Source organism: Zootoca vivipara, chromosome 17 (assembly GCF_963506605.1).
Source record: "Zootoca vivipara chromosome 17, rZooViv1.1, whole genome shotgun sequence".
Classification (NCBI taxonomy): domain Eukaryota; kingdom Metazoa; phylum Chordata; class Lepidosauria; order Squamata; family Lacertidae; genus Zootoca; species Zootoca vivipara.
This window is the reverse complement of record NC_083292.1, coordinates 34,669,498-34,692,490: the sequence shown is the minus strand read 5'-3', so window position 1 is coordinate 34,692,490 and position 22,993 is coordinate 34,669,498. Positions and strand designations below refer to the sequence as shown.

Here is a 22,993-nt window from a genome sequence, read left to right as displayed (position 1 = left end):
CCGGATATGTCTGGGAAATTCCCAGTGCATGGCAGCCCTAGCGTTGGGGAGGGGCACTACCTCTGGTGGTGCTTCTTCTGGGGTAGTTTGTCAACCTTTGGTCCCCCCCCCGCCTGCACTCAGCTCTCACCTGTGGCTCCTCGGAGAATGGGAAATGTGGAGGAAAGGAGAGAACGAAACGGTTGGAATCTGAAACAGAAGCAACTTCGCCACGCTGCAACATTTGGTTGCAGGTCCCCGCACGTCCCCTCGTTTCATGCAGCTGTGATATAAAAGAGCAGGTACAAATCAGATCAGAAATGTCTCCACCCTGCCTAACTGCTTATCTCTCTTTTATTTAAAACAAAACAAAACAAACTTGCAAAGTGGGTCTCAGTGGCACCAATTCTAAACTAAGCGCAACCGCATTCATTGTGCAACGAAACATCCTTAAAGGGATTTCTGCTTGTTTTTCAAAGGAACCCCGTGACCAGCTTATTTATACCACTCTTCCCCAGAAGCCACAAGATGGAACAGGTTTTGGCAGAGCAAAGGCAGGTTGCCCGGGGGTCTTCCTGTTTTCATCTCTGAAAATTTGGAGGGTAAGACAGCATCCCTGTTTCTTATAGGAGGAAGGACTGTAGATCATTGGTAGAGCCCTTGCTTTGCATGCAGAGGGCCCCAGATTCGAAACCCGGCCTCTCCAGATAGGACTGGGAGAGACTCCCTGCCTGAAACCCTGGAGGGTGGCTGTCAGTCAGTGTTGACATCCCTAACCCAGACCAATGGTCTGACTCAGTCGAAGGCAGCTAGCTAATTTCAAAAAGCAGCTCTTTATTATGAAGGTGGCAATAACTTCTCTGTTCTTCGGGGGGAAGGCCCAGGGCTCAGGGGTTAATCTCATTCTTTGCGCACAGAATGTACCGGCTTCAATCCCCATCAACTCCAGGCATAACCTGGGAAATTCTCCCTGCCTGAAACCCTGGAGGGAGGCTGCCAGTCAGAGTTGACAGCCCTAAGCCAGATGGATTCAATGGCATGACCGGGTATGAAAGCAAGTTCCTAAACGTGAATTATCAGAGAGGGTGTAATAGGTACCCCTCCCTGCTCCTTGTTGTCAAGGAAGGTTAATTGTGGAAGGGATCTGATGCCTCTTCGATTTTATTAGGAGTTTTCAACACAGGGTACAATAAAAACGCAACTGGTCTAAAATAATAATAAAAATTACAGAAAAAAGAAGAGGACTAAAGAAAGAGAGAGGAAAGGGGGGGGCAGAAGAAAAGGGAAAAAGGGGAAACTCAACTAGTCTATAATAATGATAATGATAAGTACCACTGTATTCTGCTCTGGTCAGACCTCACCTGGAGTACTGTGTCCAGTTCTGGGCACCACAGTTCAAGAAGGATACTGACAAGCTGGAACGTGTCCAGAAGAGGGCAACCAAAATGGTCAAAGGCCTGAAAACAATGCCTTATGAGGAACAGCTTAGGGAGCTGGGTATGTTTAGCCTGGAGAAGAGAAGGTTAAGGGGTGATACGATAGCCATGTTCAAATATATAAAAGGATGTCATATAGAGGAAGGAGAAAGGTTGTTTTCTGCTGCTCCAGAGAAGCGGACACGGAGCAATGGATTCAAACTACAAGAAAGAAGATTCCACCTAAACATTAGGAAGAACTTCCTGACAGTAAGAGCTGTTCGGCAGTGGAATTTGCTACCAAGGAGTGTGGTGGAGTCTCCTTCTTTGGAGGTCTTTAAGCAGAGGCTTGACAGGCACATGTCAAGAATGCTTTGATGGTGTTTCCTGCTTGGCAGGGAGTTGGACTGGATGACCCTTGTGGTCTCTTCCAACTCTATGATTTGATGATGATGATGATGATGATGATGATGATGATAATATAATGCAGAAAAAAGAAGAGGTAGAAAGGAGGAAAGAAAGAGAAGGTGGGGGAGAAGAAAAATGTGGGGAAAGGGAAAATACCTCGGTTTATGAACACAATTGGTTCCGGAAGTCTGTTCATAAACTGAAGCATTCATAAACTGAAGCGAACTTTCCCATTGAAAGAAATGGAAAGTGTCTGTACTTTCCCTCTCTTTTCTTTCTTCTTTTTTTTCTTTCTTATCCTTATTGTGATCAAAATTTTCTTGCTCCTTCTATCTTTCTTTTCCTTTCTTTTCCTTTTCTTTTTTTAATCGCAATAGGACATTGTCATGTAACTAATTTTTGTAGATGTATATGTTTGATTTGTTCGTGCACATGTATTTTTTATTCGAATATATCAATAAAGGATTTTTATTTTCCAAAAAAAAAGAAAAGAAAAAAAGAAAGTAATGGAAAGTGAATTAATCCGTTCCAGATGGGTCCGCGGTGTTCGTAAACCGAAAATTCATAAACCGAGGTGTTCATAAACCGAGGTTCCACACACCCCTCCATGATATTTTAATTTTCAATCCACATTCAGAGAATTGAATTCTCCCAGCTCTCATCTGGGAAGGCTTCCCTCTTCCTCAGTCTCACGCCCTGAGAAAAGCCACTCTGACCTGCCTCTCACTGTTCTCTTCTTCTGTTCCATCACCTCTCTGTAGGCAGAAAGATCTGACATCTCTCCGTGCAGAATATAAAATTGTGAAATCCCACCCCCCTCCCTCCGTAGGTTAGACACCCCATATTCCCAAATAAAAATGTAACTTTCTCACACCACTGTGACATGGGGCTCCCATGAAAGGCAGCCTGTCTGCCTATGCAGAATTGGGAACGGTGTTTGTCTGGGATAGAACTTGCATGTTTCTTTAAAAACAAAACAAAAATCCCACTAACAAACTTTATTCCATTTTTTATAAAAGCTTTTGCCCAGTCTAAAGGCTGAGGAAGACACCCACAGAGCAGAACCACTGAGTTGTTTCCCTTTTTAAAAAAAAGGGAAGAAGAAAAGCCCTTGCTCAATTTTTCCATAGTTTCCCCCAAAACGAAACTGTTGATTCTCCTTTCTCTTCTTATACCCCCCCTACTTCCTAGTTCCACAGCAGCACACAAAATCTCTCAGGAGGAGCCAATCCACTTTTCCAGAGCACTTAAAAACAAATTAACTTTAGATTTTTACAAGTGTCTCTTAGAAAACTGCATTCGTATGCACCCTTGCAATTGTGCAAATGCATTTATAACTCTGAAGTGTTGTAATTGACAGAAAAGTTCGTGAGCAGAAGCCAGAGAGAGAGAGAGAAGAGAAGCATATAATTTACCTTCGTCCAAAAATGACACATTATATACACACCGGATACTATTTTTAAGACAGTGTGTTCTTGCTCGGCAAAAGAAAGGAGCTGTCCCGTCCCCCCCCCCCCAATTCTGATCTCATTCATGCTCGGTAGGCAGAGAGAGAAACATGCATGATCTTAACAGGCCTCCTGTGAGATTATTTGAGCACAATCCTGTACACACACTTCCCTGGTAGTCAGCCCTACTGAACTCAATGGGGCTTACTTCCGAGTAGACGATCCGGTGTAGGCTTGGGCTCTTTGTGCGTGTGTGCATCGCATAGTTGAACTATGGAACTCGCTGCCACAAGATAGGCAGTGGTGGCCATCAGCTTGAATGGCTTTGAAAGAAGATCGAACAAATTGACGGAGGAGAAGGCTACTAGCTCATAATGGAGACTGTGCTCTCTCCCCCATGTTGCAGGCAGCAAATGTTCCCAAATACCAGTTGCTGGAAACCGCAGCAGGGGAGGTTGCTCTTGTGCTCAAATCCTGCTTCATGTTGTTGTTTTGTCGTGTCCGACTCTTTGTGACCCCATGGACCAGAGCACGCCAGGCATTCCTGTCTTGCACTGCCTCCCGCAGTTTGGTCAAACTCATTTTCGTAGCTTCGAGAACACTGTCCAACCATCTCGTCCTCTGTCATCCCCTTCTCCTAGTGCCCTCCATCTTTCCCAACATCAGGGTCTTTTCCAGGGAGTTTTCTCTTTTCATGAGGTGGCCAAAGTATTGGAGCCTCAGCTTCAGGATCTGTCCTTCCAGTGAGCACTCGGGGCTGATTTCCTTCAGAATGGATAGGGATCTTACAAATTTACCTGGCAGTAAATCCTACCAAGTTCAATGAGGCTTACATCAGCGTTGACATATATATGACTGTAATGCTTTGAAGACGCTCGAACTCAGGACGCAAGGGAGAAACGTGCTAAGAGGGAGGCACCCTTGGCAAACCTACACCGTGATCGACTCCCTCCTGGAAACCTATGTCCCCACTGTGGTAGGACATGTGGATCCAGAATTGGCCTCCACAATCACTGTTAAAACCGTTACAGGTAGGTAGCCGTGTTGGTCTGATGTAGTCAAAGCAAAATAAAAAAAATCCTTCCAGTAGCACCTTAGAGACCAACTAAGTTTGTCATAGGTATGAGCTTTTGTGTGCATGCACACTTCTTCAGTTAAAACCGTGTTCATGGAAGACAATATTACTTGGCTACGAGTGATTGCTGAAGAAGAAGAAGAAGAAGAAGAAGAAGAAGAAGAAGAAGAAGAAGAAGAAGAAGAAGAAGAAGAAGACTGTACCATCAAGGGATTTTGTTTAGAGTACCTTTGTACCACTCTTCATACATATATAGCCCCATAAGAATTTACATTTTTTTAAAAAAAGCAATTCCATAATTAAAAGACTCCACACACCCGCGCAAAACCCCCTCTGCATTTAAAACAGAAGCACTTTCAGAATTCACCCCAGTTTAAAACACACATTCAGGCAGAAGAACTGATAGCTCAGTCGCATTGCCCAGGCTTTTCTCATATAGGTGGACTTCAAAGCACCTGTACCATGGTTGCTGAGCAGGTGATTGTGACAATTTATTATTATTATTATTATTATTATTATTATTATTATTATTATTATTTATACCCTGCCCATCTGGCCGGGTTCCCCCAGCCACTCTGGGCGGCTTCCAACAAAACATTAAAATACAGAAATCCATCAAACATTAAAAGCTTCCCTAAACAGGGCTACCTTGAGATGCCTTCTAAAGGTCTGGTAATTGTTGTTCTCTTTGACCTCTGGTGGGAGGGCATTCCACAGGGTGGGTGCCACTACCGAGAAGGCCCTCTGCCTGGTTCCCTGTAACTTGGCTTCTCGTAGCGAGGGAACCGCCAGAAGACCCTCAGCGCTGGACCTCAGTGTCCGGGCAGAACTATGGGGGCGGAGACGCTCCACTCAGTCCAGTGGAGACTCACCGATTAGGGAAAGTGAGGCACTGCCCTGCCGAACACAGTCTGCCCTCAACCAGCCCCCACCCATACTTCCTCCTCCTTAATCTTGGGCCACATTCATGCCAGATTTTTAAAGCACTACGATACTTTAGGCAGTCATGGCTCCCCCAAAGGATTCTGGGAGCTGTAGTTTAAATAAGGTGGTGTGAGTTGTTAGGAGATGCCCCTGCTCCCCTCCTGAAACCGCTCTGGGAATGGTAGCTCAGTGAAGGGAATAAGGATCTCTAAACAACTTTCAGCACCCTTCACCGACTGTGGCCCCCAGGATTCTTTGGGGCGAAATCGATAGAGGAATTTGAAACTGCAGGCAGGGAAATGTGCCCATACCTCCTGGGCAGAAAACCATTTTAAGAAAATGAGATGCTGGGTGGAAGAGTGGTTTTTTAAAATGAGCTTGGGGCTTTTTGAGGGTGCCAGACAAAAGCAGTATATATCTTCTCCCGAAGCAAGGCAGGGTGTGGATCAGGATCAGGTGATGTGATGCAACTGATGGGTGGGTCACCTCTGTTCCCAAGGCCTGCCTGTCTGGGCGCAGGAGGGCTTGGCAGCATTGGTAGGAGCAGCAGAAGGCAATCCTGGACAGGTCGGGAGACTTGAAGCTCAGCCTTCCTCCTGCACAAGGGAACTTGAGACTTGGGAGATCTCGGTGGGTATTATGCTGCTACCCGTTTTTGTGTGTGGAGGGGCGGGGAGAGTTGCTGGTGCTTTTGTTACATGTCGGTGCCGTATCTTGCTATGTCAAATGTGGCTCAGCCAGAGGGGAGGAGAGACAGTCTCTGGAAGAAGAAGCCTTCAAGGACTCACTCAACAACCCAAAGGTCTATCCAACTCTGATGGCTACGATCTACCTCCAATGTTGAGATTCTCTGCTTCTGAATACCAGTGGCTGAAAACCACAGGACTGGAAGATTTGCTGTTTTGCTCAACAAAACTTTTGGGCTTCCCTTTGGGTGGCCACTGTGAGAACAGGATGCTGGACTAGATGGGGCATTGGTGTGATCCAAGCAGCACTCTCCTTATGTAGCCTGTAAGTGGTTGACATTGCTGTGATGGCCACCAGCCTAGATGGCTTTAAAAGGGGATTAGACTAAATTATGGAAGATCGTAAGGCTCTCAGTGGCTACTAACTCTGATGATCATGTTCTGCTTCCTCTGTTGGAGGCAGTATGCTAGGAATTGCAAGAAGGGAAAATCACATAGATGGTGGACTTCAGGTCTGGAGATGAACATAGTCCTCCATCTGGTCCCTAGGTTTCTTCCCAAGCCATACTTATCTCCTTGCCATGCCCGTTCTGTCTAGGACACACACCTTCCCACCTTTCTTCAGTGTTTACAACTGGCTAGAAGGTATCCTCTTGCTTGCCTGGATGGAGGGCGATGATATGGGTAGATTAATATTCTGCTCACTTTTGCTTATAGCTCTGCCCACCCCTGGCATGCCAAAGATTGCCAAAAAGAAAATTTGGTACTTGGACTTTAAAAGGATCCCCATCCCTGAGGTAGATCCCTAGCAGGGAACCTGTGGCATTCCAGAAGTTGCTGGACTCCAACTCCCATCATCCCCTGTCCTGGACACATGTCCCAACCAATCAGGGACTGCATATTAAATGCACTACCTTTGTTTACGGTTTTTATTTCTACATGGCTTTGGGAAACATCGCTTGAGAAGTGATGCAAATGTTTTGTCTTTAATCAATGCATAAAAATAGCCACCCCCTTCATCCACCCATCTCCTCGCCTTGCAGGGTTGTTGGCCAACGGATTCAGCGATGGAGCAGTATCAGACTCTGGAGCAGGCCCTCGGCGGGCTGGTTTGCACTTTCCAGCGCTACTGCCGGAAGGAAGGCGACAGGCGCACACTCAGCAAAGGGGAACTGAAGGAACTGCTGGAAAACGAGCTTCCCAGCCTGAAAACCGTAGGTCTCCTTCCAACCCCATTCTCGGTCTCCTGAGCATTATGGGTTGCGGATGGAATTTGTTCCGATCCATTCTCCACATTTTCGCAGCAGTGTGTATGTGCGTGTGTGAGAGAAAATCCTTATGAAAATTCATCAGAAATCTGCCTGTTTTGGAGGGGGATTCTGAATGCCACCAGTATTCTTTCTGTGAAATGTGTATTTTGAGGTGCCTGGGGCAGTTTCGTAGATTTCCAAATTATCCCTGTAAAGGGGGCTCAGTTGATAGGTGGTATATAAATAGTTGTTTGTTTGTTTGTTTGTTTGTTTATTATTATTATTATTATTATTATCAGCAGCAGCAACAGCATCACAATAATCACAGTCATCAATACATCATCATACAGGATAACTCAGTTGGTAGAACATGAAGCGTGCTTTTTAAAGATTTGTTTATTTGGTTTTACAAATCAAAGTTTTACAGTCACATATCAAACATACAGCATAAAAACAAAATTCCAAGGAATCTCTTGGACTTTCCTCCTCCCCTTTGTGGGTCCTGTTGTTAATCATTTCCTCCTTTCTCTTTGATGATAATCCAAAACTTTTACATCTCCGTTATGTCCAAAATTCACCATTAAACTACAAGTGTTATTCCAGTCCTACTAACCTTTTTAACTGTTTACAATGGTTTTTAAGATAAATTATAATTTCCCCCCATTCTTTATTAAAATTCTGGTGTTCCTGATTTCTGATTCTTCTGGTCATTTTTGCCAATTCAGCATAATCCATCAATTGATCTGCCATTCTTCTCTGGTAGAGACTTTATTTCTTTCCATCTCTGGGCCAATAACATCCACATAGCCGTGGTCGCTTACATAAATAGTCTTTTCTGCTCCCTTGGGATTTCAGCACCTAGAATTCCTAAAAGAAAAGCTTTGGGGTTTTTAGAAAAAGTTATTTTAAACATTTTTTTTCCAACTCATTGTAAGAACATGCGGTTCTTAATCTCAGGGTCGTGGGTTTGAGCCCCATGTAAGGTTAATAATAAGAATTATTCCCTGCCCATCTGGCTGGATTGCCCCAGTCACTCTGCATTACAGAGAGGTTGGAGTAGATAGGCCTCATTGTTGCTTCCAAGTCTACAAGTCTATGATCATGTTGTTGTTGTTGTTGTTGTTGTTGTTGTTGTTGTTGTTGTTGTTGTACCATGCTGATAATTCTTAAAGGTCCCATCAGTCAAGACTAACAACAGCAACAACTAGGGGCTGCTGCGGCTGCTCGCCAACCCACCTACCTTTTGCCAACCACCATTCCCCCACATCTGACTAGCCCCCTTTCCTTTACACCTCACCCACCCCTTTACATATCCCCCCACAGTTCTCCCCAAAGCTCCTCCACCTTTCTAAACCACAAACATCTCATCTGGACTGCATTGCTTCCTCACCCTCCTGTCTGCCTGCTATTCATCATGCTGCAGTTGGTGGCCACCTGAACTGCAGCATGATGACAAACTTACATTTCTATGTATATATTGGGGAAATTACAATAATAATAATTCTTTAATGATCCCTCATTCGATGATGGTGATGATTAGGCTGATAATTCTGTAAGGGACCCTCAGTCCCCGATCATTCCTCTCCATTCTCAACCATTCATTTCTTTTCCTTTCCTAGCTTCAAATAAAAGACGGTGCTTTGGAAGAGTTGATGGCATTGCTGGATACGAACAAGGACAACCAAGTGGACTTTGAAGAGTACATTCGCTTCATCGCGGCGGCCTGCACCTTCTTCCACGACTTCTTTCAGAACAGCCCTCCGGTCCAGCCCCGACTGCTATGAAAACCAAGATGGCGCCCCAACTCGCCCAAGGTTGCAAAGCAGGTTGGAAAACCGTGCCAGGAGGTCCCCGTGTCCGTCTCTGAAATCTCGAGACACGTCTTCTTTCTCATCAACTTTGTCTTTATTTCGTTTTGTTACTTAAGTCGAGAAAGCAGTTTTGGGCCTCAAGACAAATGGGGAAATAGAACAAGAAAAAAGGGCTTCTGAAAGGATAAAACAAAAAGTAACAACAATGTAGTGGAGCGACAGATCCTTAGCATCTCATACCTTTGAGGGAAAGAGCCTCAAAGTTAGAAGTGTAAAATGTCATAGAAATGTTATACAGTGGTACCTCGGTTTGCGAACTTAATCCGCTCCTGAAGTCCATTCTTAAACCAAATCCGTTCTTAAACCAAGGCGCGCTTTCCCTAATGAGGCCTCCCGCTACCAGTGCCCTTCCACCGTTCGGATTCCGTTCTTAGACCAGGGTAAAGTTCGCAAACCGGAACACTACTTCTGGTTTTGCGGAGTTCGTAAACCAAATAGTTAATTAACAGGGCTGTTCATAAACTGAGGTACCAGTGTATATACCAAGGATCATGGAAGACTGCTGTCTTGAACTGTCTCCGAAAACTGAGCTGTGAGAGTGGGAGTTGAATGTGTCAGGAGAGGCTACTAGATACTTTCAGACTTATCAGTCTTAGACATTTATATAATAATAGCAATAACAGCAATAACTATTTTATTTTATTTTATTATTTCTATATCAGACTAGTTGCCCCTGTCACTCTGGGCAGCTTCCAGCAAAATATTAAAACGCACAACCTCAAACAGTAGAACAAAACCCTCCCTGCCTTCAGATGTCTTCTAAAAGTCAGATAGATGTTTATTTCATTGACATCTGATGGGAGGGCATTCCACAGGGCAGGCGCGACTACCAAGAATAAAAATTATTTTACCAGCGGACCTGGTGCATTAAAGACACATCTCTCATCATTTCCCATTGCTTATTCTTTCCCCTTGTTCTGACTTGCCATCCCTTGCTTTCCCTCCCGCTCCTGTTTTCTGGAACTTCTACGCCGGCCTTTCCAAAGCTGGCATTTCAAGGCCGTTCTGTGCCAGACAGCTGGAAAGAATCGGTCTGGGAATTTGGAGAGAGGGCTGCGAGGATGAGTGCAAAAGAGAGGGGCGGGGCAGCGATCACAATGGCCCTGGCATCCTCACCAGCCTCCCCCACAAAAACACACCCTGGGGGGAGATCCTTATTGGTCTCTTTCTGAACCCGGTGGGTGTACACTTTTCGCAACCGAAATAAAAGGCCGGATTTGCCGAGGCTTTAAATATGGCTTGAGTTGTCACAAGCCCTCATATCCTGCCCTGTAGCCTCCTCGATCGCTTTGGTGTTTGGTTGCTGTGGTAAGTCTTGTTTGTTATTTTTAAGCGCCTAGTCTGTTTTTCTTTAAAAAAATTAAATTAAATTAAACCCTTGTCAATAGAACAAGGATGATGCTGTCTTCCTGAGGGGATCAGTTTCAGCCTGATGTTCTGCTGGCCGGAGTCCAGGAGCAGTTCCAGAAGTGCAGAACTTCCTTGTGGCTTGGGAGTGGTAGCCAAATATACCCTACTTAGAGTAGACCCACAGGAATCAGTGGGTTTTTTTAGGGTGGTTACCATAGCTGCCAAGTTCTCCCTTTTTTTAAGGGATTTTCCCTTATGCTGAATAGGCTTCCTCGTGAGAAAAGGGAAAACTTGGCAGCTATGGTGGTTACCCAACTAAGTTCTACTTAGAGCAGGCACAGTGAAGTTAAGGGGCCAAAATTCACCGTTGAGCTGTAGTCAAAGGTAGCCCTACTCAGAGTAGACCCACTGAAGTTAATCGACACGAACTCAGGTTTGTTAACTGCAATGGCCCTGAGCAGAATGTGGTTGGATACAACCCCATGCTGATTAACTTCTGTGGGTCTGCTGTGAGGAGGAGTAATACGGCTGCAACTCAACGTTACGTAAGTCCATCGATTTCAATGTGTCCATTTCCGAGTATGATTCTTGACGTGGGATCTCACCCACACACAAAAAACAGACCTCTTTGCAGCGAGGTAGGCACTTAATGCTACCAGCCCTGGAAAGGAGCTCAAGTCCCCAGATGTTCTTCAGTGAATTACGCCAGGATTCGATAGATGTAAGAATGACTGTTTTCACCCAAATTTCATCCATATTTTGCAGAAGTGCAATTTGTTTCTCCAGTGAGTGGCATGCACAGCATTGTGTCCCTCCACTCCCTTCAGCCAGAGTCTTACCACAGGTAGCAACAGAGAGCAGAACAGCGACTCTACAACAGGACGCCTCTGATTCCTACGCAATCCAATATGCTTGCAAAGGGGCTGTTATTCAGCAAACAGGAAGGGTAGCACTCTGCATGCACTCGGGTTCCCAGCAGCTAATGGCTGTGGGTTTGTTTTTATAGCAGCCAGGGCTTTCTCTCCCCATCCCCAAACAGCACTCTGCACATGCTCAGTGAATAAAGGGTGTGGCTGCCTAGGTATCTATCTATTCATCTATCTATACAGTCGTACCTCGGAAGTTGAACGGAATCCGTTCTGGAAGTCCGTTCGACTTCTGAAACGTTCGGAAACCCAAGCGCAGCTTCTGGTTGACTGCGGGAAGCTCCTGCAGCCAATCGGAAGCCGCAGAAGCCTTGTCAGACGTTCAGCTTCCGAAAGAATGTTCCAAAACCGGAACGCTCACTTCCGATTTTCGATCGTTCGGGAGCCAGAACATTGGACTCCCAAGACGTTTGGGAGCCGAGGTACGACTATAATAGGACTTTCCTACCAAATAATAGCACTCTACGCATGCTCAGATTCCCAGTGGCTAAAGGGTGTGGCTTTTTAAAGTAGGAGGCATTGCTTCCCGCCGCCCCCCCCCACAACCCATGGTCAGATTCTGGACAACTAGAAGGCACTGATTCTTTCAGAACCTGATAGCTGGTCCTTGCCTTTCATTTCGAATGAGAAGTAGTGTGTCTCTCTGTGTGTGACAGCAAATATTCCCCTCACAGAGCTGCAATTGCCAGTTTCACAGGAAGAGAGATGGATTGACTCTGGAAATTGGGGCTCTGGGTGGAGAATTTGGGGGGGGGAGTGTTTGTCACCTAACAACTCTCAGCACCCCTAACAAATGACGGTTCCCAGGATTATTTGTGGTGGTGGTGGGGAAGCCATGACAAATACAGAAGGATGCTTCAAATACTCGGTACAGCAATTCTCAGTGCAATCCTATGTGTGTCTATCCTGCCCTATATCAGACTGCGCATTCAGCTGATCACAAAGCGACTTTTCTCCTTGTGGATCACGATCAGCTAGGTAGCGACTTTGGGGGGGGGGGATTCAGCTCAATTTGTATTTAAAGGCAAACAAACCTATACAGTATAACCCACTCTTTCCAAAATAGCACAAGAACTAAAACACAACCAACCTTTGAAAATTCGCACTTCTTTGAATTTTGCCAAGCGGTTCTCCAGCCAAGTAATGTGTAACCCCCCCCTCCCAAAAGGCATAGATTAGGGGAATGTGTGCCTTAAAATGTGCTAATCCATGAAACTAGAATGCATTATATTAGGCAAAACGACCTCCAAGGATGTGTCTTATTGGGGGAAATTTTGCACTAAGTTGCTGATGAATTTTCATGGGAGGGAGGGGGGGAACAAGCTCAGGCTCAATTCTTTAAAAAAATTAAAAAAATATTTTTAATCGGGGTTCAAGGAAGAAAGCTGATGTGGAAATGTGGAGTGCTGAACTTAAAGTTGGAAAAATGAGGAACTGCGGGAAAGTGAAATGGAATGGTTTTCTCATCCCTAAAACGGTCCCTCCCTCCAGGTAGAACCTGCTAGTCATAAGGACTGGCCTCTTGACACTTAACTCTAAAAGGTGTGCCAGAACATGCACACAATGTACTTTCCTCACCTCCTGCCCTCCAAAACCAGTGACTGACTGCAACTAAATTCTCCCACATGTCTGGGATCAAGAGGAACAACCATCAGTTTAGGGGACAGGGGTATCACCTCCACCCGAATAAGTACGGATTCCTTTCTGGAGTTCCCCCCTCCCATCTGTTTTACTCAAGCCTCCTCTGACTTTGCCACCAAATTCTACTACTGATTATTTCATCATGACTCAGAGTTTCCCATTTCCTTTTTCTACCATCTCCAGATTCTGTGGCTGACTAAAGCTGGGTGTTGTCTTCCTTCAGCAAACCTCAGTCTGGAGGCGATGAAAAATAAAAATATAGACTCTGATGCCACCCATGTCATAAGTTTATTGTTCTAGACAAAGGCTTGCATTAAGCAAAAGCGTTAATAAAATAATACAGACCATACGCCCATAAGGTAAAAATCCATAATATAAAAAAGACTTTCCTTAGTGTTAAAACACAGTTTCCCTTGTGCATCTCTGACATCTGCAGTTCTAATATTATCTTGCCTTTTTAGAATCCAATTTTCCAACCTCCAGAATTACCAGAGACACCAACAAACTCAAATTCCAGCTTGACTCCAGATTAAACCTCCAAATCACCACAACAATTTATAGTGATTTTATCTAACTCCTTTTTCCTGCTTGTTGTTGTTTTTCTTCCAGCCAGTGCAAAAAGGGCCACTCTGTATGATACAAAGGTCTTATTGTCACTCAAAAGAAACCAATCCATTTCTGCCAGGATGGGCCTGTTTGCTTGTATGTGCAAAGATTTCAGAAAGCGATCTCTTGGGGCTCTCTATACAAGGGACAAGGTAACAGATAATGAGTAATGTCTTCCACCTGAGGTTAACCAAAAATAGACTTTGTATTTTTGGTTAACCTCAGGTGGAAGCGACCACTCATTTGAATGATGGATCTTGTTGAAGCGACCATCCAAGACTGCAGTGGGCATCACTTGGAAATGATGCAGCTCAATCAAAGCATTTCTTGTCTGGCGAGAGTGTGGTCAGATAATTAGTTCTGGAATGCTCTTTTCTCGAGAGCGGATAAAAAGGTAAAGGGACCCCTGACCATTAGGTCCAGTCGTGACCGACTCTGGGGTTGCGCGCTCATCTCGCATTATTGGCCGAGGGAGCCGGCGTATAGCTTCCAGGTCATGTGGCCAGCATGACAAAGCCGCTTCTGGCAAACCAGAGCAGCACATGGAAACGCCGTTTACCTTCCCGCTGTAGCGGTTCCTATTTATCTACTTGCATTTTGACGTGCTTTCGAACTGCTAGGTTGGCAGGAGCTGGGACCAAGCAACGGGAGCTCAGCCCGTCACAGGGATTCGAACCGCCGACCTTCTGATCAGCAAGCCCTAGGCTCAGTGGTTTAACCACAGCGCCACCTGGGTCCCTGGATACCAAGGGGGAAATTGTTTGTGGGAGGTTCCTTCTGGATTCTATCCAGAAAAGGCAATCCCTTAGTTCGCACTTGGGACGCGGGTGGCTCTGTGGTCTGAACCACTGAGCTTGCCGATCAGAAGGTCAGCGGTTCGAATCCCCGTGATGGGGTGAGCTCCCGTTGCTCGGTCCCAGCTCCTGCCCACCTACCAGTTTGGAAGCACGTTAAAGTGCAAGTAGATGAATAGGTACCACTCCGGCGGGAAGGTAAACGGCATTTCAGTGTGCTGCTCTGGTTTGCCAGAAGTGGCTTAGTCATGCTGGCCACATGACCTGGAAGCTGTCTGTGGACAAACGCCGGCTCCCTCGGCCTATAGAGCGAGATGAGTGCCACAACCCCAGAGTCGTCCGCGACTGGACCTAACGGTCAGGGGTACCTTTACCTTTACCTTTACCTAGTTCGCATTTACTCCTCAACGAAGCAGAGCTCAGTTCTGGGAAATAATAATAGTCTAAACTATCTTGAGAAGCTGCTTTCCAGAGCTGGTTATCACCCAATTCCATAGCACAGGAAAATGCTCAATAGGCATAGGAGCAATTTTTTAAAGGTAGTTTAATTGAGTGCAGTCTGCTCATGCCTTGAATTTTGGTCACCTGTATTCTTTACGAAGAAGAACTGCTAATATTCCTGATGGTAGAAAGTGTAGCTTCCAAATATATATCTTCTGCACCGTTTACAAAATTTTAATAAGAGTTCAAATCAGAGCCCCAGATTTCAACAACATAGAGCACTTGAGTAAGCATTTTGCTACCAAATATCTTTAGGGCAGGTTCAATCAGCTACCCTCTCCTATTGCAACTGAACTTCATCAATGCCCCTATGGTTTTCTGTGCTTTGACTTGCATTGTCTCCATTATGACACTTCCAAGAGAGGGTTTCGCTAATGAGTAGACCCAGGTTTCTAAATGAGCGCACCTGTCCTATAGCTTGCTGATCTAAGCAGCAAAGGTAAAAAGAAAAAAAGGTAAAGGACCCCTGGATGGTTAAGTCCAGTCAAAGGCAACTATGGGGTTGTGGCGCTCAGCTCGCTTTCAGGCTGAGGGAGCCGGCGTTTGTCCACAGACAGCTTTCCGGGTCATGTGGCCAGCATGACTTAACCCAGGCATCCCCAAACTTCGGCCCTCCAGATGTTTTGGACTACAATTCCCATCTTCCCCGACCACTGGTCCTGTTAGCTAGGGATCATGGGAGTTGTAGGCCAAAACATCTGGAGGGCCGCAGTTTGGGGATGCCTGCCTTAACTGCTTCTGGTGCAACGGGACACCATGACAGAAACCAGAGTGCATGGAAACGCCGTTTACCTTCCCGCCACAGCGATACCTATTTATCTACTTGCACTGGTGTGCTTTTGAACTGCTAAGTTGGCAGAAACTGGGACAGAGTAACGGGAGCTCAGCCTGTTGCAGGGATTTGAAGCGCCGACCTTCTGATCAGCAAGGCCAAGAGGTTCAATGGTTTAGACCACAGTGCTACCTGTGTCCCTTTCTAAGCAGCATTTATACCTAGGACTATGTTTGCCAAACATCATACTGTTGATCTTAATTTATAGATAGGCATTCCTGGTTACAGTATGTGCTGAACACCTCCAAGAGATTTTTTGACGCCCAATCGGGAAAGAAAGAGGAGCACTTAATAATCTGTATACATCACTATTGAGATTTTTCTGTCCCTAATTACTGCAGTGGGAAGTTTTGCGTTGGCACCAAATCATTAATCTAGACGTTAAAAGAGTGGGAGCCAGAATGCAACCTTGATTCACTCCTTGTGATGCTTTAAAGGCACCAATCGTACCACCATTTAAACCTGTTTAATGTTCAGTTTCTTGGTGTTTAGCGGAGTCTCATAACCCAAACAACGTTTGATCAAAGTTTGCATGAATTCCTCTGATGGATTCTTACGAGAATCCCCAGTTGTCTTAGCCATAACTTTCTTAGCCGCTTTGCATTAACTTGTTGATGAAGGAGAGACTATAATGTGATTGACAGCACTTGCACCGTGCTTGTTCAAATGAGTATATTGACCCTTGGCTATGTCTACAAGACTCCCGTGAAGAATATATCAATTATGTTGCAGTACAAATTCCAACCACTTGGGGCTCTATGCGAGGCACAGAACTACAATTCCCAGAGTTCCCCGGGAAGAAAAGGGATTGCTTGTCAAACCACTCTGGGAATGAAGTTCGGGTCTCCTAACAGCACCCATAACAATTCACAGCTCCCAGAATTCTTTGGGGCAAGCCATGAGTGTTTAAAATGGTATCATAGTGATTTAAATATCTGGTGTGAACGTAGCCTTAGTGTTGCCTTTGCAGAAGGGAGGAGGAGGAGGAAGATGGGGACAAAGGCGGAATTGGCTTCCCTGTTTTCTGCCCGGTCAGTCTCAATGGGCAAGTGTCCCCACCGTCCAACACCTGGCCAGCTTTCTCATTCCCAACCCACTCTTCTGCCACTGCCAGGTTCCAAGAGCACCCAAAAATGGCGAGTCCCCTGGAAAAAGCCCTGGAGGCGATGGTCACAACTTTCCACAACTACTCCGGAAAGGAAGGAGACAAGTACAAGCTGAACAAGGCAGAGCTGAAAGAGCTGCTTCTGAAGGAGCTGCCTGGGTTCCTCGGGGTAAGTCAAAGGAGGGAACCTCAATGGGGGGGGGACATCTCCTCCGCAAGAAGGTCCCCTGCATATCCAGGGAAGGCTGCAGGAGAATCGCTTCCTGAAATCCTGGAGAGCTACTAGACCATGAGGACTAGAAACGTACATTATTTTTCAGGGAAGGGCGACAGCTCAGTGGTAGAACATCAGCTTTGTATGCAGAAGGTTCAATCCCTGCCATCTCCAGGTAGGGCTGCAACAGAATCCTTTCCTGAAACTCTGGAGACGTGCTGCCCTTTATTCTGAACCATGAGGACTAGAATCTCTGGGTGATCCCTGATTGGTTGGGGCATGTGCCTAGGACAAGGGTGGGGAACTTATGGCCCTCCAGATGGACTACAGCTCTCATCATCTCTGACTGATGGATGATGGGGCCTGGAATACAGCAACATCTAGTGGGCCCACAGGCTCCCTATCCCTGAACTAGACTGACATTTGCCTTTCCGACATCTATCCCGATTGCATCTTCTAATGCAGAGCTGTGGGCTCTCCAGTTGCTGTTGGACAACAACTCCCAGCATCCCTGCTGAGGCTGATGGGAGTTGGAGTCCAACCACATCTGGAGGGCCACGGGCTCCCCATTCCTGCTTCACACCTCTGCATGTGCATTTAATAGGTGATCCCTGATTGGTTGGGACATGTGTCTGGGACAGGGGTGCGGGGCCCTGTGGCCCTCCAGATATGGTCAGGGCTCCAGCTCCCTTCGTCCCTGACCATTCTGGCTGGGGCTGATGTGAGCTGGAGTCCGGAAGGCCACAGGCTCCCCATCCCTGGGCAAGACCCAACTGGTTTTGCCCTGCAGTCTGGCAGATGGGTGTGCCTTGCGCTCCAAGCCATTGGAGCAGTCTGGTGGCTATCAGTGTCCATCGTCCTCCATCCATGTGCCGGCTATACAAAAGCCCAATGGGGAAGCAGGACGCATAAGCAAGTCAGAGAGACAGACGTAACTGAAAGGTGTGCCTTTCAGCAACCCTTTACCAAGGCAGCAGATGGCACTGCTTTGTCCAAGAACTAAAAACACGCACATGCAAAAAGGTTAGTCCTTCTCTGGGTCTGACCCTGCCCCTGGAGGGCAAAGGTAGCCTCTGTGGCTAGAAGCAACCCAGAGTGGCTGGGGCAACAGGGAAACACCCTCCCCCCCTCCACTGTTTACTGCTGAATCAGAATGAATGCCAACTGGGTTTTCTGCGAATCAGCGTTCGTTCCGATTCAGCAATAAACAGCCGGTTTTTCCCTGCGAAGCTGGTGAGACAAAAGCTCTCGCACAATGGAGCAGGCGTCCGACAGCCCCGTTCCTTCCCGGCCATGTTGTGACAACCCCATATCTCCTTTTAAACCTCCTGCATGAAATCCAGGACGCGGGTGGCGCTGTGGGTTAAACCACAGAACCTACGCGGGCTTGCCAATCAGAAGGTCGGCGGTTCGAATCCCTGCAACGTGGTGAGCTCCCGTTGCTTGGTCCCAGCACCTGCCAACCTAGCAGTACGAAAGCACGTCAAAGTGCAAGTAGATAAATAGGTACCGCTCCGGCGGGAAGGTAAATGGCATTTCCGTGCGCTGCTCTGGTTCACCAGAAGCGGCTTAGTCATGCTGGCCACATGGCCTGGAAGCTGTACACCGGCTCCCTCGGCCAGTAAAGCGAGATGAGCGCCGCAACTCCAGTCGGTCTCAACTGGACCTAATGGTCAGGGGTCCCTTTACCTTTACCATGAAATCCAACCTCCCTCCCCCAGAAAAAGAAGGACGAGGCGAGTTTCCAGAAGATCTTGAGCAACTTAGACAACAACAAAGACAACGAGGTGGACTTCCAAGAGTACGCCGTCTTCCTGGCCTGCGTCGCCATGATGTGCAACGATTTCTTCCAGGGCTACCCCGACAAGATGCCGAGGAGCAAGTGATCTGAGGGGTGGGGCAGAATCAAGGGCAATTGTGGTGTCTGTGCAGGCCGGAGACCTGAGAGCTCAGCCTCGCACCTGTTCTCTCCTTCTCCCTCACAAAGGCCCCATCAACGACACCTCTCTGATCTGGAGGCTGTGCCGTGAGGAGATTATTCCACACCTCTTTCTCTTTCCACAATAAAGTTTGCTTTAAAACTTCACTGGGTTTGTTTCTTTGCTGCCTTCTTCTTTTTTTTGGAGGGGGAGAAGGGAGGCAAGATTAGAAGCACAGACTCATACAATGACATAGTTGGGAGGGACCCTGAGGGTCCTCTAGTCCAACCCCCTTGCAGTGCAGGAATACACAGCTGTCCCTTACGGGGATCGAACCTACAGCCTTGGCATTATCAGCACCATGCTCTAGCCAACTGAGCTATGTATTTTGGGCCCTCATTGGTCATCTGCCGTGGATGCTTTTTAGCTGAGATTCATGCATTGCAGGGGGTTGGACTAGATGACCCTTGGGGGTCCCTTCTAACTCTACAATTCTATGATTCTGCTATTTTTCAGCCCAAGGGCCTTCCAGGGACCACATGCCAGAGGCAAAAGAGGGTGGAGCAGCCATGGAGCAGGCTATCGATGGCTACTAGCCATGATTTTTGAAACCAGCATTTCCTTGATATATCCGGAATACTGCAGTCAGCAGCATTGCCAAAAAAGCTCGACAACTTTGGGCAAAACAAAATATTTCGCTGTTTGAAATATGGCAGCCCTAGAATATCAGTTGCTGGAAACCACAGTGTCAGGATCAAGCCAGCAGTAAATCACACAAAGCAAGGAGAGTTAACTCTTTATTAGAAAAAAAACAGGATTTGCACAGGGATGTCAGGCCTAGTGAGCACAGCTAATGCTCATCGGTAGGTCTTGCGCCTATGAAGCAGTTGTAGAGATTGAATGTCCCTGCCGTCCCACAGCTACCAAAGTCCCCTCTTCTCCAGACATAGGACCTAACTTCTAGGGTTGAGGTCTCTTTGCTCCTCCCCCCCTAAAATATTTGAGGGTTTTCTTCTCCTTTAAATTGTTTTGGGGCCCCCAAGAGAGTGGGGCCCTAAGCTATAGCTTGTTTAGCTTATACGTAAATCTGGCATAGCTCCCCACGCTTTGCTGAGCGATAGCAACATCCCAGGGGGCTCCAGGCTGTCTTCCAGGGTCTGTGTTCCTTTGGGGAATTGAGACACGGCGGAGACTGGCGTAGCTTTAAGAAATATGGTTTATTCACCTATTTACCCCTTCCGTCTGCATGGAGGGAGTCCGGATCTTACAGCATGGTCATTTCATGAGGGGCTTGTCCCCCACAGCACTGCAAGAAGCCTCCAGCCAGCCTGCCAAAGATGGAACCCAGTCTTTCTTCTTCCCAAAACACCTCTGTTTCTGTCACCTAACCCTGGCAACCTTCCAAACCCCCCAGGATCTGTTCACACCTCAGGACCAGGGGGAAAGTTCTGTTGCATTGCCAATGGCTCTCAGTGGCCCTGCATTATTTCTTAATGGCCCTGGCTTGGGCAAGTCATTTTTTTTTGCAGAGGCTAGCCCGGGAATTCCTCTGCAGCTGGCGTTTCTCCCTTCACATCCCAAATAACCAAAAACCCCACCATTTATTAATTTCTAGGGTTTAGTAGGGGAGGGTCCCCTCCCAGATCTAGAACTATATGCTCCATCTTCCATCCAATAATCGAGCAAAAGGCATGGTCATCGTTCAAGGGCACAATCCAGTCAGGCAAAAACACTTGGGGAGTGTGCAAAACAGGGGCGTGACCCTGGGCAGGTTTCTGAGGGCCGGGCTAAGCGCCTCGGGGGGCCGCATTTGACCTGCTGGCTTGAGGTTCCTCACCCCCTGGTGTAGTCAGCTTCAGGAAATCATTTTTGGAACTTGCAGCGGCCATAAAGAGACAAAAGCAGTTATTAAGCTAATGCAGATAATATGTTGGCCATGTGAGAAGCAGGGCTGTTGAGGGGGTGTGGCCTGTGTTTAAGGGGCGTGGCCTGAGGAAAGTTGCAAGGGCCAGACAGAGCGGCCTAGAGGGCCACACACACCAACCCTGCTCATGGCAGCCACCCTCTCTCGCTGTAAAAGTTGTGAATGAGTAGAAACTTCCAGTCGTGTGGCCTGATTTTCCAGCTACCAATTGAGGCCCGGCCTCGTCTACCAGTAGCTCACGCTGAGCACCGGAGAGTTTTGCCTTTGAATGAAACTGCCAAGGCTGCATTTTCAACGGGATGCAAACGTTTCTGCTGAGTGCGGGCATTCTCGACCCACCCCTGCTCCCCGCCTGCCCCATTGCTGCTCCCCTCAGGCCTGCAAGCCCAGACGGGACTCTGCCGAGCCACCCAGCGCTTATTCCCAGCCGGCTCAGGGTGCTCTCTTGTCAAACAGGAGAAGTGTCTTTGTGGTGGGCTGACTGGCGTCCGGGGCCTGGAGGGGTGGCTGGCGTGGCTTGGGGAGAATGTCAGCGTGCCAGAAGGATTGGCGGAGACAATTAAGAACATCAGAAGAGCCCAGTTCTTGAACAGGCCAATGGCCCATCATAGCCCAGCATCCTGTTCTCACAGTGGCCAAAATGCCCATAAGACCTAGGGAACGAGTTAGACTGTGCCTGGATATGGAGGCTCCGTAAGACTATCAGAAGGGCTTGGCTGCTGCAACAGGCTACTGAACTTAGCTAACAGTAAGAGGAAGCTAACCCAAAATTGATCCAAAGATAAGCAAAATCAGCAGCTATGAAAAACATACATTAGAAAATATAATTACCGGTCCAAATTACACGTCTGGTTAGGCCTGCTGAAAGCAACGCAGTCTTTAGACAGGCTCCAGAAACAGCGAAGGCGCCTGCCTAATATCAAGGGACAGGGAGTTCCAGAGATTAGGTCCTGAAGGACAGATTCCTTGCAAGTGTGAACTTAATGCTCAGCTCTGTTCTGCAGAACGAAGTGCCTGGTCAGGCCTATACTGGGTGTAGATCTTGTTCACTCCCCAGTAAAGGATTCGAACTTGTTGCCTTTGCAGGGTCCCTTTCCAAACCCAACCCTGCCCCACCCTGAAGGGCTGAAGGGCTGAAGGGCTGGTTTTTCTCCCTTACCTCTCCTCACTTCTCTCTCTCTTGATCTCTATCTCTGTATTTTGTACACAAAGAGGTTTATTTATCTGTATTTTGTACACAAAGAGGTTTATTTCCAAGAAAACAGCTGAAAAACAGTTCCATTCTCTGCTGATTTTAAGAACGAAGGCAGGCACGCTGAACTTCAGAAGAAAAAAAGACACACACACACATACAAACACACAGCCAGAACTCCAGCATCTCTCTTAGTCCCATCATCCCACTGAGAGGTCCCTGGTCTCTTGTTGCTTAGCAACAGATTCCCCACCTGTCCCCTGCATCCTGTTTGCCACACCTGGCTGAACAGAAGGGAGGGAGACTGATGTTGCCAGGGGCAACTGTCCCAGCCGGGGAGACCATTGGGCCTGTTACTCGTGGGGTGGGGGGAGCCAGTGGCTGGGGATCCAGAGCCTGTGAGTTCAAATCCACACATGCTACGACCTGGGAGACGGGGGTTCAAATCCCCACTCAGCCATGAACCTCACTGGGTGACCTTGGGCCAGTCACTGCCTAACCTACCTCACAGGGTTTATGTGAGGATAAAATGGTGGGGGGGGGGGAAATCTTGAGCTCCTTGGATGAAAAGGTGGTATATGAATGTAAGAAATAATAATAATAATAATAATAATAATAATAATAATAATAATAATAATGCAGGATGCAAGACTTGTTGTGCTTCACAATTCCTCCCCGGGATTATTGGGAAGTGTAATCTCTGAAGGCTCAGGTGGGAGGAAGTTTCTAGTCCCTAGTGTGAACATGTGCCTGGGGGTTGGCAAGGCAGCGTAAAACCAGCTTCTTCCCACAAACACGCAGCTGCAGCTGCCAATGTGTATTTTTCTTTCAACTGTTGGTAATAACATTGTAAGATAATTACGCCTTTCAAATTATGCCTTTCGCCAAAAGAATAAACAGCCTCTCTGCTTTGAAATCGGTGGAGCAGAGAGA

At 47.0% G+C, this 22,993-nt stretch overlaps 2 protein-coding genes across 2 annotated transcripts; both read left to right on the top strand.

Annotated features, from left to right (window-relative positions):
• Nucleotides 1-5,770: 5,770 nt before the first annotated feature.
• LOC118076064 (protein S100-A2) lies at nucleotides 5,771-10,127 on the top strand. Its single transcript, XM_035098590.2, has 3 exons — nucleotides 5,771-5,879; nucleotides 6,979-7,149; nucleotides 8,805-10,127. The coding sequence occupies exons 2-3, from the start codon at nucleotides 7,003-7,005 to the stop codon at nucleotides 8,967-8,969; spliced, it is 312 nt and encodes a 103-aa protein (XP_034954481.1). The 5' UTR covers nucleotides 5,771-5,879; nucleotides 6,979-7,002; the 3' UTR covers nucleotides 8,970-10,127.
• Nucleotides 10,128-10,275: 148 nt separating this feature from the next.
• On the top strand, nucleotides 10,276-19,111 carry LOC118076066 (protein S100-A4). Its single transcript, XM_035098591.2, has 3 exons — nucleotides 10,276-10,364; nucleotides 16,821-16,980; nucleotides 18,747-19,111. The coding sequence occupies exons 2-3, from the start codon at nucleotides 16,840-16,842 to the stop codon at nucleotides 18,909-18,911; spliced, it is 306 nt and encodes a 101-aa protein (XP_034954482.1). The 5' UTR covers nucleotides 10,276-10,364; nucleotides 16,821-16,839; the 3' UTR covers nucleotides 18,912-19,111.
• The last annotated feature ends 3,882 nt before the right edge of the window (nucleotides 19,112-22,993 follow it).